Consider the following 15,554-nt stretch of genomic DNA (forward strand, 5'->3'; position numbering starts at 1 on the left):
AGGTGGACTGTGGACAACACTGTATGTATGTGTGTGTATGTATAGATATAGCGTTGTAAGAATGGGTTGTGAGTGTGGTGAGGCACTAGGAAGCCTATCTATATATATATAGATAGATATAGATACACACACACACTATAGATATATACCCAGTGGGTTTCCATGGCCGAGTCAGAATTTGAACCCTGGTCTCCAGATCATTCATATATATATGTACAACAACAACACACACACACACCATATATATATGTATATGACTATGACCCTGAGGACCAGGGTTCAAATTCTGACTCGGCCATGGAAACCCACTGGGCAACCTTGGCCAAGTCACACTCTCTCAGCCTCAGAGGATGGCAATGGAAAACCCCTCTGAATAAACTTGCCAAGAAAACTCCACAATAGGTTTGCCTTTGCATTCCATAAGTCAGAAACACCTTGAGGGCACACAACAATCACAACAACAACAAACCCCTGGAGTTATTTGCAATTTTTCCATTTCCGTGGGTGTCTTGTGCCGCTAACCCCAGCCAATGTGCAGGGCACTGTGTGTCCAGAGGTAGCTGTGTTAGTCAATGTAGCGGGAAATTACGATGACATCCAAAAAATCCACAAGACAGTGATACTATTATGGGGCCAACCAAAATGCACAAAGAACTTATTGCAGCCATTTCAAGCTGAGTTGTTGTTAAATGCCCTTGAGTTGACCCCACTCATAGCAACCCTGTGGATAAGACATCTCTAAGGCCCCCATCCTCCACTGCTCTGATTAGATCCTGTAGATTCAGACCTGAGGCCTCCCTGGTGGAGTCCATCCATCTGGCATGCAGTCTTCTTCTCTTTCCATTGCCTTCTACCTTTCCCAGCATGACTGTATTTTCCAGTGATTCATGCATTCTCATGATGTGGTCAAAGTATGACAGCTTTAATTTGATCATTTTGGTTTCCAGGGAAACTTCTGGCTTTATCTGCTCAAGAACCTACTTGTTTGTCTTTTTGGCCATCCATAGTATCCTCAGCACTCTTCCCCAGCATCACATCTCAAGTGAACTGATTTTCTTCTTATCCATCTTCTTCACTGTCCAGCTCTCTCATGCCTATATGGTGATGGGCAATACAGTGGGCTGGACTATTGTAACTTTAGCAATAGCATGTACAGGTTTTTGTAGGTTTTTCAGGCTATGTGGCCGTGTTCTGGAAGAATTTATTCCTGATGTTTCACCTACATCTATGGCTGGCATCTTCAGAGGCATGTAGCATGTATATTTCTATTCCACTTATCAGTGCAGTCAGCACTCCCTAAGTGATTTACAATGCGTAAGTCAATTGCCCCCAACAAGCTGAGTACTCATTTTACTGACTTATGAAAGGATGGAAGGCTGAGTGGACCTTGGATGAAAAAGTCTGGTTGGTTATATAAATAAATTTGACTTGACTATTGAATGGATCTTGGAGCCCTGGCCTCAAACTCACAACCTTGTGGTTGCAGCCACTGAGCCACCAGGGCTCCCTTTAGTGCTCAGTTGTGTATCTTTACTTTTGTCTATTCTCCCATAACTGTCCTTCCCAACCCTAGTCTTCTTATTTCTTGACTGCAGTCTCCTTTCTGATCAATGTTTGATCCAAGATACAGGAAATCTTGACATTCCAATTTCCTCATTTTCTAGATTGAATTTATGTAGATCCTCTGTCATTATTTTTGGTTCTTTATGTTCAGCAATAAGACTGCCTTTGCACTTTCTTCCTTGATCTTCCTTAGTAATTGTTCAAAGTCCATGATGCTTTCTGCTAGTAGTATGGTGTCATCTGTACCATACACTGTCATAGTGCTATTATGCATCCAGGAATATCCGTGTTAGTCATATAGCAGCAAAGTACAATAACATCCAAAACGCACAAAACAGTGATACCTTTATTGGACCAACCGAATGCACAAAATACATGTTGCAAGCTTTTGAGAAGCTCCATTGACTTCTTCATCAGGCAAAGGTGTTAAAATCATACAGGATGGGAAAAATGTGACAAGCCTGCATTTTGTCAAGATGTAGCTGCTTTCAGTTCACACATATTAGCAAGTAATAGCAAGTACATTTCTATACCGCTTACCAATGTACTAAGTGTAAGCTAATTGCCCCCAACAAGCTAGGTACTCATTTTAGCGACCTACGGAAGGATGGCAGACTGAGTTGAACCGAAGCCCCTGGCTGGTATTGAACTCACAACCTTGTGGTTTGTGAGTGAGTGGCTGCAGACAGGCATTTAATGTAGTGACATTCATACAGGCAGGCCCCTCTTTCTGGCCATGTGGATGCTCCAGGCAATTTTGACTGGTAGCCAAATTTTGTTCACTTTAAGGTGAACAAAGTGAACAAAATTTGGCTACCAGTCCTGAGGAATAGCAAAATAAGGACTCAGCAAATGCAATGTACACCGCTGTGATCGAATTTGGAATTTGGAATAGCGGTATATAAATAAAATTTTATTATTATTATTTTATTATTATTGTTATTTATTATAAATGGGAAACCACTCGGAGTCAGAGGCTTTCCTAGCAGATAATGATCACCAGTTAGCAGACATTAATCCTCGTTTGCATTAGTCTCCCAGCCTGAGGCCTGCCATCAGCACAGAACAAGACACATGCAAATCACTCCTGCATTCCCATGTGTATTGTTCCATGCTCACACAGTATATATAGTCCCACTTTTTCCAGGCAAGCATTCTCTGAAGATGCCAGCCACAGATGCTGGTGAAACATCAGGAAGAAAATCTTCTAGAACATGGCCACAGAGCCTGAAAAACTAACAAAAAACTATGGATGCCGGCAGGGATGTAGCTAGGATTTTAGGAAGGGGGGGGGGGGCCAGACTAAGTGCCCCCCTTATAAAGGGGGTTGGGGGGGGGGGGGCAGCAGCCCACACCCTTCTTTTTTTTAAGGGGGGGGGGGGGTCCGGACCCCAAGACCCCCCCCCCCCCCGGCTACGTCCCTGATGCCGGCCATGAAAGCCTTTGACTTCACATTATAACTGTTTTGTGGATTTTGGATGTTATTGTGTACATAGCATTGTTATTCCACTTTAACTGCCATGGCAACACCCTATGGAGTCCTGGGATTTGCAGATTAGGGAGAGGCATTTAGAATTTTCAGTCAGAGAACTCTTGACTCTTACTAAACTACAAGCTTGATTCTACCGAATGCTGCGATGGCAGTTACAATGGAATAATAGCACTATAGAATAGTGTAGAGCAGTGTAGTGTAATAAGGGTCATGTGTCTTTTCCAGGCCTCCTTCACCTTGGTACCATAGGCGTGTTAAAAATATCTGAGACCACATTCCTATGTGCATGCTTACTTTGGAGCAAGCCTTTTAGACTTCAAAGGGACCTGCCTTTTAACCAATATTTTGTAGTGCTGTCATCTTTTTTTTGCTTCCCTTGTATCAAAATTGCTTTAGAGAGCTGGATGGTCAGCAGTAATTCACCAGTGGTAGTTCTCTCCTTATTTCAGTCTGTACTCTCTGTACCTTTTGATCTGCTGTACAGAAATCTTATATAGATAATACAGTGGTGCCTCGGGTTACGAAATTAATTCGTTCCGCCGCGGCGTTCGTAACCCGAAAAAGCCATAGGCGCTAGCGCTAAAAGCCACGATTTCGTGCGAAAAAGCGCCGAAAAGCACCAAAATTTTTTTTCGTAAGCCGAAAAAAAAAAAAACGTAACCCGGAACAGTTTTTTCCTATAGGATTTTTTCGTATCCCGGGAATTTCGTAAGGCGGTGCTTTCGTATCCCGGGGTACCACTGTATCTTAATTGCTAGCTTTAGCATATCACAAGAGCTGGATATCCTGAATAAATATTGCAGACATTCAGTGTAAACTGTTAAAATGATGCATGCATGCAGAGTGGAGACACTCTTAGCTTTTAAACCATACAGCAAATTTAAATGCTACACCGAGTACAGTAATTTAATGATTTTTGTTGTTGTTGTTGTTGTTGTTAACTGCCTTCATGTCAATCTCAACCCATGATGACACTGTGGTTGAGACATCTCCAAGATTCCCTGTCCTCCACTGCTCTGCTTAGTTCTTGTAAGCTCATATCCATGACCTCCCTAATAAAGTCCATCCATCTAGTATGCGGCCTTCCTCTCTTTCTGCTTCCCTCCACCTTGCATTATTGTTTTTACAGTTATTCATGCCTTCTCCTGATGTGTCCAAGTGCAACGGTTTTGTCATATTGGCTTACAGGGAGATTTCTGGCTTGATCTGCTCTAGGACCCATTTGTTTTGTCTTTTTAGCTGTCCACTGGATCCTTAGCACCACATCTTGAATTTATTTATTTTCTTCCTATCTTCTTTCTTAACTGTTTCATGATTACTCCTTCGAAAGGAAAGAGTAAAATACCATGTACCTAGCTCCAAACAGTACTCAAATGTAAAGCCATCCGATTACAACATAAATAGATGGGCTTTATGGCTCACTTCTTATGGGTTTTCTGTTTATATGGGAGGACAACACTTCAGGGATTCACATTTTATAATACTTTTATGAAGACACCACAATGCCTGGTGAAAAACTTTTCCATTTTGTCCAACAGCAAACACCAGGAATTATGGGAATCAGGTAATGCCATCTTTAACCTCCCCTGGGACAGTGGCTGGTTTATTGACTCTTCTGCATGGTGTAAGTTTTATGATTCCAGAAATAGGTCCTTCACGTCTCAGGCAATTAATCCTTCACCATCTACATGAAAGCAAATGAGGAAGCAGAAAAGCAACAGAACTGGAGCTGCTTCACTCAAAAACCTATTTATTCTTGTCTATTCCCTTGTGGATGAAAAACGATAGCTATTAGGAAGCCATCCTCCTTTGATTTCACATAAAGAAGCTTTCTTAAATGGAGCAAGCTCACTGCTTCATGTAGCCTAATATGCTTTTATAAGCATGGGGGAGAACCAAGATATCAGTCCCCACCACAACCATCCTGAGTGTATGTCGACTGCAGGTTTAGACCCTGACTGTGTGGAAAGATTGTTATCCTTGATCAAGGAGATTCTCTCCCTTCCAGAACAGGACAGCCTGGCGGTCTGTATCAGCAAAGAAGAACAACTTTATTGATATAAATTCACGTGTACAGACATTCCCGTGACATCATTCAGGACACATGGCTACTCGATGTTCGTTTTTAACAATCACCAATTGAGCATTCGAATTTACTTTCCCTTAGCCCATGTTGTTCAGCTGTATCAAAAAGAGCTACGTTTCATACTGGGAACTGCAGACTTCGATTGTTCAGCCACTGATACTTTATCTGTTAGCTCCCCTGTTCAAGGTTTTTTCCCAGTTATCAGGACAGTAATATGGCTTCCCTTTGGTTTTTTAGTACTTTCAGGTTTGGAAACAGGGAAAAACAGGTTGGGGGTTCTGGGGCAACAGATCTACCTTCTTTCAAATACTGATCTACCTCTGTGTTGTCCAGTTGCTGAAGTTAGTGGTTTGATTAGGAGAAAATTATTAATGTCTTTCACTACTGATTACTTGTAATCAAGGAGAGGCTCTGGTTTCTACTTTCTTTGACCCGCAGAATTCTCTCTGAGGTCTCAGTCTTTTCAACCTCTTTTAAGACTACAAAGGGCAGCAGGTCTCTTGCATTGCATGTACAAGGTCTACCACAATGAGCTATTCCTGAAACTATCTATTCCTCTCTCTCTTTGATTGGGAGGGGTGGCTGGAGAATTAAAAACTAGCCGCTGTAGAACAGATAGTGTTTTGGGAGATGGTGTAGCCAAGAAGCCAAAAGAGCCATCATTAGGATCAGCCTAAGGGCATCTTTACTTGAATCTGGAACAGAATACCTACTTTGCCTCCATGCCTCTGGGTACTTTGGGCTATAGCTCTTATATACTCCAACTAGCATGTCGGGTGGTCATGGATTATGGGAACTGTAGGCCAAAGTATATAAAGGTCCACACACAGCTTATCTATCTCTGAAGTTTCCAGAGTATCAGTTGCTGAAGCTGTACAGATGTGAAAAAACTGGAGGAGGAAAAACACAAATTGGGAGAGGGGGAAGGTTGAGAAAAACCCTTTCCCTATTTTTCCTTAAAGCATTTTCTTCATGGATTTTAAAATATATATATTATTTAAATAACTCTGGGGCCACAACAAACTATCATTCCCAAAATTCCATGGACCCATGGCAGTTAAAGTAGTGTCAAACCAGATTATTTCTGCAGTGTGGATGCAGCCTCATCCATCATCACATTTCCTTCTAAAAATGAGCATTTTATTGCTGTGTAGCACTGCCAGTGGTGATGCTGGAAAGTCAAAGAACTGTCCTTTGTTCATTCTTTCCTCCCAAAACATCCCAATAGAGCACACACTCTCCAGTCCCATTATCCACAGTATAGGTTGTTATGACCCTTTTCTTTTGATCACAAACACCCTCCATTTTACTTTTCCATTTTCTCTCAGCTGACACTGGGCCACTCCAAATCTCGGCTGCTCTAAACTATAGACTAAACTGATAAATTCATAAAGTTTGTGAAATGCCTGGTTCTACTCACACGCCTGATGTTGTTGGAGTACATCTTCCATCTTCCTTATCATGGGCTATTCTATTCTAGTTTGGGCTGATGGGAATTACAGTCCAAAAACATCTGGAGCTGTTCAGCCCTGATTTGCACCAAGGATGTGGAACATGTGATTTTCCACATTTTTAAAATTCAGCCCCACTAAGTAGAGCCAGCTGGAGATCCTGCACTGACCAACTTTATGACTATAAGTACTGGACTAGAACTTTGTGAAAGCCGGGTGTGAATCCCTATTTGGTCACGGAAACCCACTGGCTGACTATGGACAAGTCATACTCTCTCATCGTCATTGAGGAGTGAGTATGTAGTGTGTCTTCAAGTTGTTTCCAACTTATGATGACTCTAAGACAAACCTATTATGGGGATTTCTTAGCAAAGCTTGTTCAGAGGATATTTGCCATTACCTTCACTTGAGGCTGAGAGCATGTGACATGTCTAAAGTCACCCAATGAGTTTCATGTCAGAGTGGGAATTGAACCTTGGTCTCCCGAGCTGTAGTCCAACCCTGAAACCACTACAAATCTTGGCAAGAAAACCCCACAATAGGGTCGCCATAAATTAAAAATGACTTGAAGACACACAACAACCACCTGCTCACTATAGCCAGTGATCAAGAGAACAGTAGTGCAACAACCACACATTTCTCACCTCTGCATCAAACCTTTTCCCCCCCTCCATTACCACCACAAGCAAATGTGAGTGTTGCACATTAAAAAATTGAGAAATTCAGGATTTTAGGATAGCTGTGGTAGGACAACAATGTGTCTTCTCCCCAAAGAAAAAGCAATAATTTTATATCATGTGAGAATATCTGAAGCACTTTACATATACTATTTTGGAAATTCTTGCAGCTTTTCTTGCACTAGCCCTAAAAATCTTTTCAGTATTGCTGTTCTCATATTGCAGATGGAGGCTAAGGCAAGTTGAAGGCCATCAAGGAATTTTTAATTTCCCAAAGGCCACCAAGGAGTTTATAATGGCACATCTATTCTGAGACCAAAAACAGTATGAGTCTGCCAGTCACAGAACAAAAGTTGGTGTTGTAAAAGCCACAAAAACGTAATAAAGGAAGAAGGTCAATAGAACTGCATACAGATTCCTTGTACCTTAAAAAAAGTAATATCTTTATGCCAAGCAGGGGAATTTGTGGTCCCATTACCCATCAGTATTGGCTGTGCTGGTAAGGAAGGTGAGAATTGTAGTCTAGCAAATTCTGGAAGGCCTACACATTCCTTACCACGCTTTATACTACAGTCAGCCCTCTGTATCCACAGATTCAATCATTTATGGCTTGTCAATATTCCCAAAAATATAAATCCCAAAGAGCAAACCTTGGATTTTGCTGTTTTATATAAGGGACACAATTACACCATTATTTTTAATGGAACTTGAGCATCCATGGATTTTGATATCCACAAGGCTTTCTGAACCAACGCCCAGCTGATACCAGTGTCCCACTGTATATGTTTAAAGCCTATAGAACAATGGTGCATCCTCTGACTGCTATGAGGAATAGTTAAAGTAAATAATTTAGATTTCTACATTGTATTTCAGGTTCTAAAGTGCTGCTCTTAAGTGATTGCTGGACAATATTGGACTGGAATCCTTATCTTTGCATAAAGTACTGTATTGGATAACCTGAATAATCTCAGTCATTCATTAGAAGCCTAGAAGAATATCCACCAATATTGGGTGCTATATGTTTGAATCCTTTCTCTTCTTTGCTTGCATTTACTTTATACCTTTCAGTTGCCTCTCATTGGACTCTTCCCCTTTCAATTAGAACTGGATTACAAATTCTTCAAGGCTGATTTTGAGGCAGTGGGGAAAGTAATACCTTAAAGTCAATCTTGCGAAGATTACTACTCAAGTGCTACATTACATCCAGTATTTTAGCTGCAGGGTAATATAGTACCCTCAGGCAGTAGTTTAAGTCTTGGGCAAGCATTTCATTTCTATTGGAAGTAAAAGAGCAGCATTTATCTGTCACATATCTAGGTATATATCTAGGTATTCTATTTGCCAGCAAAATGCTTACATTTGTCTACAGACTGGCATTTTCTATAGCATATATACAATAGAAGCAGAAAAGGAAAAGAGGTCACAGAATGTCTGGTGCCACCTGCTGGACTTTGTTTTGCCTTTTGAATTTCTCAAAATTACCCAGTATGTTCACATCCTCAGATGTTGCACTGTTTAGATATTGTCTGATTGCTCTTCATGTTAAAAAGCTATATTTTAAAGGAGAGGCCTTTATAAATGGCTTTATAATAAGGATTTTGGAGGTGGTGACTATTGTAAACATGGCGAGGGGACATAAAAAAGTTGAAAAGAGGTCTCCTTTGTAAAGACCAGACAATAAACTGGTAATACCACTGATGCTAGTAAATGATGTTGATGCTGATGATACAATGCTTTACTTTAGATTACTAGCTAAAGTATCATAGGATGCAGCAAAAGCCTGGTGCTGTAGTAGAATGCAAAATATGCCATCCTGACAGATATGTTGATGAGATATATCAGATGTACTGGTAGACTTTACTGCCAGCTATTCTGGCAGAGAAGATTTGTTAGTAGGATTTACTGACAGAATGATTAAAATAGAACAGAGTTGAAGGCAAAAAAGAGGCTAGATTGCCTCATTAATATATACCGTCCAACGTTTCACAGATGAAAATGTGTGGCTGACTCACATCAGTGTGTGGTCAAGAAAGTGTGGGTAGGAAAGAAGAGTTAAAAGTTATTAATTAGGAAGAGCACACAAAAGTACTATTTTCATCAGCGAAACCATGGAAATTATGTACTGAGTTTATGAAGGGCAAATCTCTACCCCTCCACTCCCTCCTGCTGAGTTAATGAAGTTCAGACTACCTTTGCATTTTGAACTCAGTTTGCAGCAACTGAAATAAATTGAGTAGGTGCAAAGTGGGAGAGAGAGGGGGAAAAACTGGAACATTTTAAAGGCAGCTGAGAAAGTGGGACAGCAGAAGATTAACTGGGGCTGTCCTTGCCAGATCAGGATAGTTGGACAGTACGTTAATACCACAACTTTGCATTAGACCTGGTTTGAAGGGATTTCCCTCTCATACCAATGAGGACGTCTCCCATGTCACCACAATGAAATGGTGGGACATGGGGATATTTATTCTGGGCCCATGAACATACCCATCCAAATTCTTGACCCAACTGGGGTTGACCCTTTGAGTCAATTCATTAATGGTATGTCATCACTTTATGTAATCCCATTGATTCAATGTGTTTGTTCTAGCTGGAACTAAAATTTGGATATAAGCCATAATATGCACTCTTAAAGATCACAAGAGGGAACGAGTGTGTGGCTCTTTCCGTCTACCATGAGAAAGAAGTCCTTGCTTTGACCCTTTCTCCCCAGAAGAGCTATATGTGCTTTTTGCAGATCGCCTGCTATATCAGGGGTGGGCAACTGCCAGAGGTTGGGGGACACATTGCCCCCTGTCGGGTCCCAGAAGACTACATTCTTTCCCCTTCTGCATACCACCATTTTTATTTTATTTTTCATTTGAGAGATAATTGGTAAAACTCAAAATGAGTAAGGCAGTAAGTGCAGGGTTGAGGGTGGCGTGGGGACATGGTGTTTGGATGACGTATGCCCCGACACCACCCCCAAGCCAGCGTCATGCCACCCGACTGCATGGTGGGTGCCTTTGGTGTGGCATTCACACACCACACACCAAAAGGAGCTTGGAAAAGTGCCATGGTAGTGGCAAGGGCACCCTTTTTCTGGGCCAAAAAGAAGCAGCATTTTGCCTCTTCTTTTTGGCCCAGAAAAATGCTGGATCGGGGCCATGGCATGCAGTTGCCACTTTCCCGATCCAGTGCTGAAAGGGGTGGCAGCAAGCCGCTCCTTCAGGGCAGTCTGTTTCACTCCAAAGAGAAGAGCTTCATGTTTCTAAAGAAGGCCTCTGCAAGCTTAAAGGTAAATCATGCCTGCAGAGGTTTTAGTGTGTCCAGGAATGTCAGAGAGGAGGTTGTGGATGTTAGAAATCAGTATAGCCCTACATGTTCTAGGGAAGGGCAAAAACAGTTCCCACATTCTTAAAAACCGTCCACTCTTGCCCAAAGGTAGGGGTAGAACATTTCCCTTCTCAGCAGATTCAGGCAAAAGCAAATTGCTGCAGCATGATATGATAGCCCTGTTTAAATATTTGAAGGTATGTCATATTGAGGAGGGAGCAAGCTTGTTTTCTGCTGCTCCAGAGAACAGGACTTGGAACAATGGATGCAAACTACAGGAAAAGAGATTCCACCTCAACATTAAGAACTTTCTGACAGTAAGGGCTGTTCGTCAGTGGAACACACTCCCTCGGAGAGTGCTGGAGTCTCCTTCTTTAAGCAGAGGTCTTTAAGCAGACGCTGGATGGCCATCTGTCAAGGATGCTTTGATTGAGATTTCCTGCATGGCAGGGGGTTGGACTGGATGGCCCTTGTGGTCTCTTCCAACTCTATGATTCTATGATCTCCTAGCTTGTCTGCTCTTCATTAATAACTTTTGCAATTTTGACAGCACTGTGATGTTGCATGGCCACACATTTCATCTGTAAAATGTTGGGAGGAGAAGGTAACCCTCCAATAAAGTACACCAGTGAAACTTATATTACCTCCCGCTACCTACAGCTGTAGAATGCTGTTTTGAAAGTCTAAAACAAGCCCAGAGGCAAAATTTGGTTTGAATTACAAATCTCGCCCATCCCCAGGGGCCAGGTAGATGGATGACATGGACTTCTCAGACACCTGCAGAGTTCCAGATGAGTGCACACTTTATATTTTGTTAGGAATGACAGCAAAACAGAACAAAACTTTTGACTTGTTTTTTCTTCTTGCATAAGTTTCTCAAAGGATCAGGAACTCTACATTTTATGTCAGTCTTATAAAATTGGTGAATTTTTATTCCATCTCTACTGTGAATACATGGACCTTGGAAAAGGAAGGTGGAGCTCCCCTTACAAATGATCTGGCAAATATGGCCACCAAGACTCCTTTGTGGTTGAACCACCTCAGGAATTATCATCTGAAGCATGCTAAATGATCAAGGGGTAAGAAATGGTAACACAGTGATTGTCACTGAAACCTTGAATGAATAATAAAGGCTGCTTTCAATCTGTACTTTGCAAATGTACTTGGGAGTAAGCTATAGTGAATACACAGAGGGCACTTCTCCTTACACATTGTGCTTGTAAAAGTCTTCATATTTAAGTATGCTTGAATAGTAATGGACAGGAACAGTGATTTTTCCTTTCTCTGCAAGTAACTAAAAATAGACAAAATTAGTAACAATCTGCCTGCCATTTGAAAAAAACCAGTTATGTGACCCTGTACTGTGGTATGTTTACAGTGTGGTCTAATGTATATCTACTTAGTCCTAACAAGTTCAGCGGGAATAATTCCCAGGTAAAACTTTGTACTGTATAGGTTTGGAGTGTAAGTGCAGTTACATTTTACTGAAGCTACAGAGAATGTAAGAATATATTTGTCTTTTTAATACACTGAGGCGGGTGCAGACTAGATTTTGAAAGGTTCTTCCCTCTTATGGCAAAATTAATTTTTCCTCAAATGAATTATTTTAACATACGCCCTCCCAATAATTATTATAAAAAAGGAAATGGCTTCATGTTAGTGAGTTGCATAAATGTAATTCCAGCTTAAATCTGCACATCTCTCTGGGTTGTTGTGGTGGTTGTAGTCCTTTACTGTTTGAACAATGTTGAAAGAAGTAGGAGAATTTACCCTAGGATCAAGAAATAAATCAGGACAGTGACCTATTTAAGTTTTTTGCAGACAAAAATTTGTTCATTGCAAACACATTTCTCAGGGAACTGTATATGTAGGTATTACCATATGGCCAATATAGAAATCAAATAGACTATATAAGTGGAAGCAGAAGATGGAGAAGATCCATTCTCTGTAAAAACAAGATGAGGAGCCATTTATAGCATTCGCTATATCAGTTTATGTCTGGACACATAACCATAGCATCTGCAAGGGTTTTTTTTTTTTTGGGATTCCTGCAATACATGCGGATATAAATGTAATAAATAAATAAATAAAATATTTGCATACTTGCTCAGTCAAATAGCCTTTGTTTTCCTTTCATTTTGATTGCCTACCTATGCTTCTACAAAGTGAAACGGGTAGAGAAGGGGCAGGTGAAACACTGACCTGCAAATGTGCGTAATGTTATGTATGCAAAGGTTTTCACACAAACATCAAATCCCTCATCCCCAAAGATAACACTACCTTTTTTGTATGCTGAGACAAACAAAGGAGCTACCATTCTGTGGCAGGAAGAATTGGACGATCTAGGTGACCACTGGACTAGGTGACCACTCACCAACCTGCCCCCCCCCCCCCCCCCCCCACAATTCCACCATGATCCCTATTCAGGGGTCAAACAACATGTTTTAAAAGCCAGTTCTTCCCCAAATGAGTTGAGGATCACAGAATTTCCACTTATGTGTCAACGTGGCAAAGAACGTTGGGAGCTGCAGTCTAACAGCACTTCCTTGCCTCTGGTTCTGCTTGGTGATGCTGATTGTTTTCATTTTGGTTTGCTATGTGCCTGGAACCCACAACCTTAAGGTTTTCTGCCCGACTGCTAGAGAAAGTGGGATATATTTTACTTTTGTGCTTGAAGGAAGGTCCTTTTGGGATTCATGGCTTGTGCATCTACTGGAAGGCTAAGGACAGTCTTTGAGTTGCACAAGAGAAAACTACTCCATGCATTTGAGGAAGTAGATCAAGTCTATTAAAATTTATGCCTCAACTTCTTTCAAAGTGCTATACGATCCCTTTGCATACTTAGAGAAAACCATGTCAGAATAGCATCATTTTGCCTTACACGCATAAGACAACTCTTAAGAAACAAGAAACTTGAGCGCATGCATGTTTGTGTCCTTTGATGACCACCACAAATGAGGATACAAGAGCTATGTTTCTGAAAGCTGGTGTGCTGTACTGGTTTGAGTGTTGATCTATGACTGTGGAGACCAGAGTTCAATTCCCTGCTCAGCCATGGAAACTCCTGGATAACCTCGGCCCCAGAAACGATGTTTCTACAAAAGCCTTTTTAAAATTCCAGTTTCTGGTATTAATGCAGTTGTTTCATAATCAAGTAAGAAATATGCCCTGTTTTTTTTAAATATACAGACATTTCTCTTGCTAAGAGCCAAAGTTAGAAAACTCTTTGAAGAAAGTAATATTTGAAAACTATCTTTCTCCATCCCACCTCCCCATTGCTAGACAAAAATGCATCTCTTTAAAAAAAGTAACTAAATATTTGGAAACTATTTCAGGCCTTAAAACACCGCAACTTACATAACATCAATTAGAATAAAAGATTTATGCATTTCTTAAAAGAACTCTGCAGTTAAGTTTTGAAGCAGCACAAATGCAGACACAGAGTACAGAAGCATTTTTAAAACTATACAAAATTTTAAATTGAAAATAATTGTTTATATTTTCTTTATACATTAACATACAAAAGACCTCATTTTATGAGGCATTAAAGAATCAAAACATTGCTAGAGCTATCTGAAAATTCAAATCTGGAAACAATTTATTACACTGTAGCTTTACAGGACTATACTAAATAAACAACTCAATATACCCTTTTTACAAGATTTATATTTATCTTCCTCAGGTATTTACTTTTTATTTTTTTAGGCAGTTTTGAGGACTGACTATCAGACTGCATTGTGAAACTCTATTAATTCTTTAATAGCCAGGTACTGAGTTTAAAGTTGTGCAAACAAATCAGTGGAAAATATTACCAGTTATTTGTTTGAAATATATTAACTAGAACACTTTTTGCCCATTATGGAGGGAAAAAAAGCAATTCTTATCACTTTCTGGGAATTCAGCAGTTTTTTCCACTCCTTCATTAGATTACTTTTATAAGTTACGATAAATTAAACATTCCAAGAGATTTACAAGGATTCCCAGTATCAGCAAGTGTACAACAGCTATCTACTCACTACCATTCCCTTGCACACCTTACTCTGCTACTTCCCAAGAAAAGGAACACACACACTGCTTTACCAATCACTACACTGTTCAAGGATTAAAATCAAAAGGCAGTAAGGCCCTAGTACTAAGTACTATGGCTTTCAAGGACAAGAAGTTGCTATTACAAGCCCATGCCTATGCTATTTCCTTTTCACTGTTCTTAAAACATCTGTTAATAGTTGACAAAATTTGCTGCAACTCAATTTAAAATAAAGTATTCTTACTTTACATTATATAAAAACATGTCTGCATAACTTTCAGTTTAAAACAACATATATACTTTCATAACTAAGGGTTAGCTGTTAAAATAAGATACTGTATGTGCATAGCAAGTGATGAAGTCTATAGCAATGCTGGTAGTTTTATGCTGGTTTCTTCAGAAACACTTCAACCAATCTCAAAATATCCTCCTTGTTTCCTTTGTCTTCCAGCAGTCAGGATATTTGGTGAAGCTTATATAAGAAGGCGTTTCCACAACTACATTCTGTACACCTGGACCTAGGTAAACATTTCTCTCAGTCTCTGTTGGTGTTATTTGCAGCAAAGGCATGTAAATTTCCCATCTGGCTGAGGCCGCTCTGGATGTGTGCAACATGGATTTCAACATTATTCTGAAAACAACTAAAGAAAAATAATATTGTTGATACTTCTAAAATATTCAGCATTATAAAAGCATTCATATCATTATAAAAGTATCTAAAATGTGACTAAAAGTTTATTACCTGATGTTTGTGGAGTCTATGGAATTCTTGATGTCATTTAATGAATCTGTTAGTGATTTAAACTCAAAGGAATTTAGATCACCTCCTTCTGCCAGACACTAGGATAAATGAAAAGGATTAGAATTCAAGATGTCATACGTGTTTAGTTGCTTTACCAAATTTGCACAACTACCATAAATTCTGAGACGTACAATGGGTCCTTGG

The 15,554-nt window shown here is 40.2% G+C and overlaps 1 protein-coding gene across 2 annotated transcripts in view; it reads right to left on the reverse strand.

The window, feature by feature from the left end:
- Positions 1 to 13,987: 13,987 nt before the first annotated feature.
- The window catches only part of LIN9 (lin-9 DREAM MuvB core complex component), a 34,502-nt gene continuing 32,935 nt past the window's right edge, over positions 13,988 to 15,554 (reverse strand). For both annotated transcript variants that reach the window (XM_042446339.1, XM_042446340.1), the window contains 2 exons: positions 15,351 to 15,448; positions 13,988 to 15,249 (listed from right to left, as the gene is read on the reverse strand). In XM_042446339.1, the coding sequence (XP_042302273.1) occupies positions 15,144 to 15,249; positions 15,351 to 15,448 (204 nt within the window). In that variant the 3' untranslated portion in view covers positions 13,988 to 15,143. The remainder of the gene's footprint in view (positions 15,250 to 15,350; positions 15,449 to 15,554) is intronic.

The sequence above is a fragment of the Sceloporus undulatus genome, chromosome 1, assembly GCF_019175285.1.
Source record: "Sceloporus undulatus isolate JIND9_A2432 ecotype Alabama chromosome 1, SceUnd_v1.1, whole genome shotgun sequence".
Lineage (NCBI taxonomy): Eukaryota > Metazoa > Chordata > Lepidosauria > Squamata > Phrynosomatidae > Sceloporus > Sceloporus undulatus.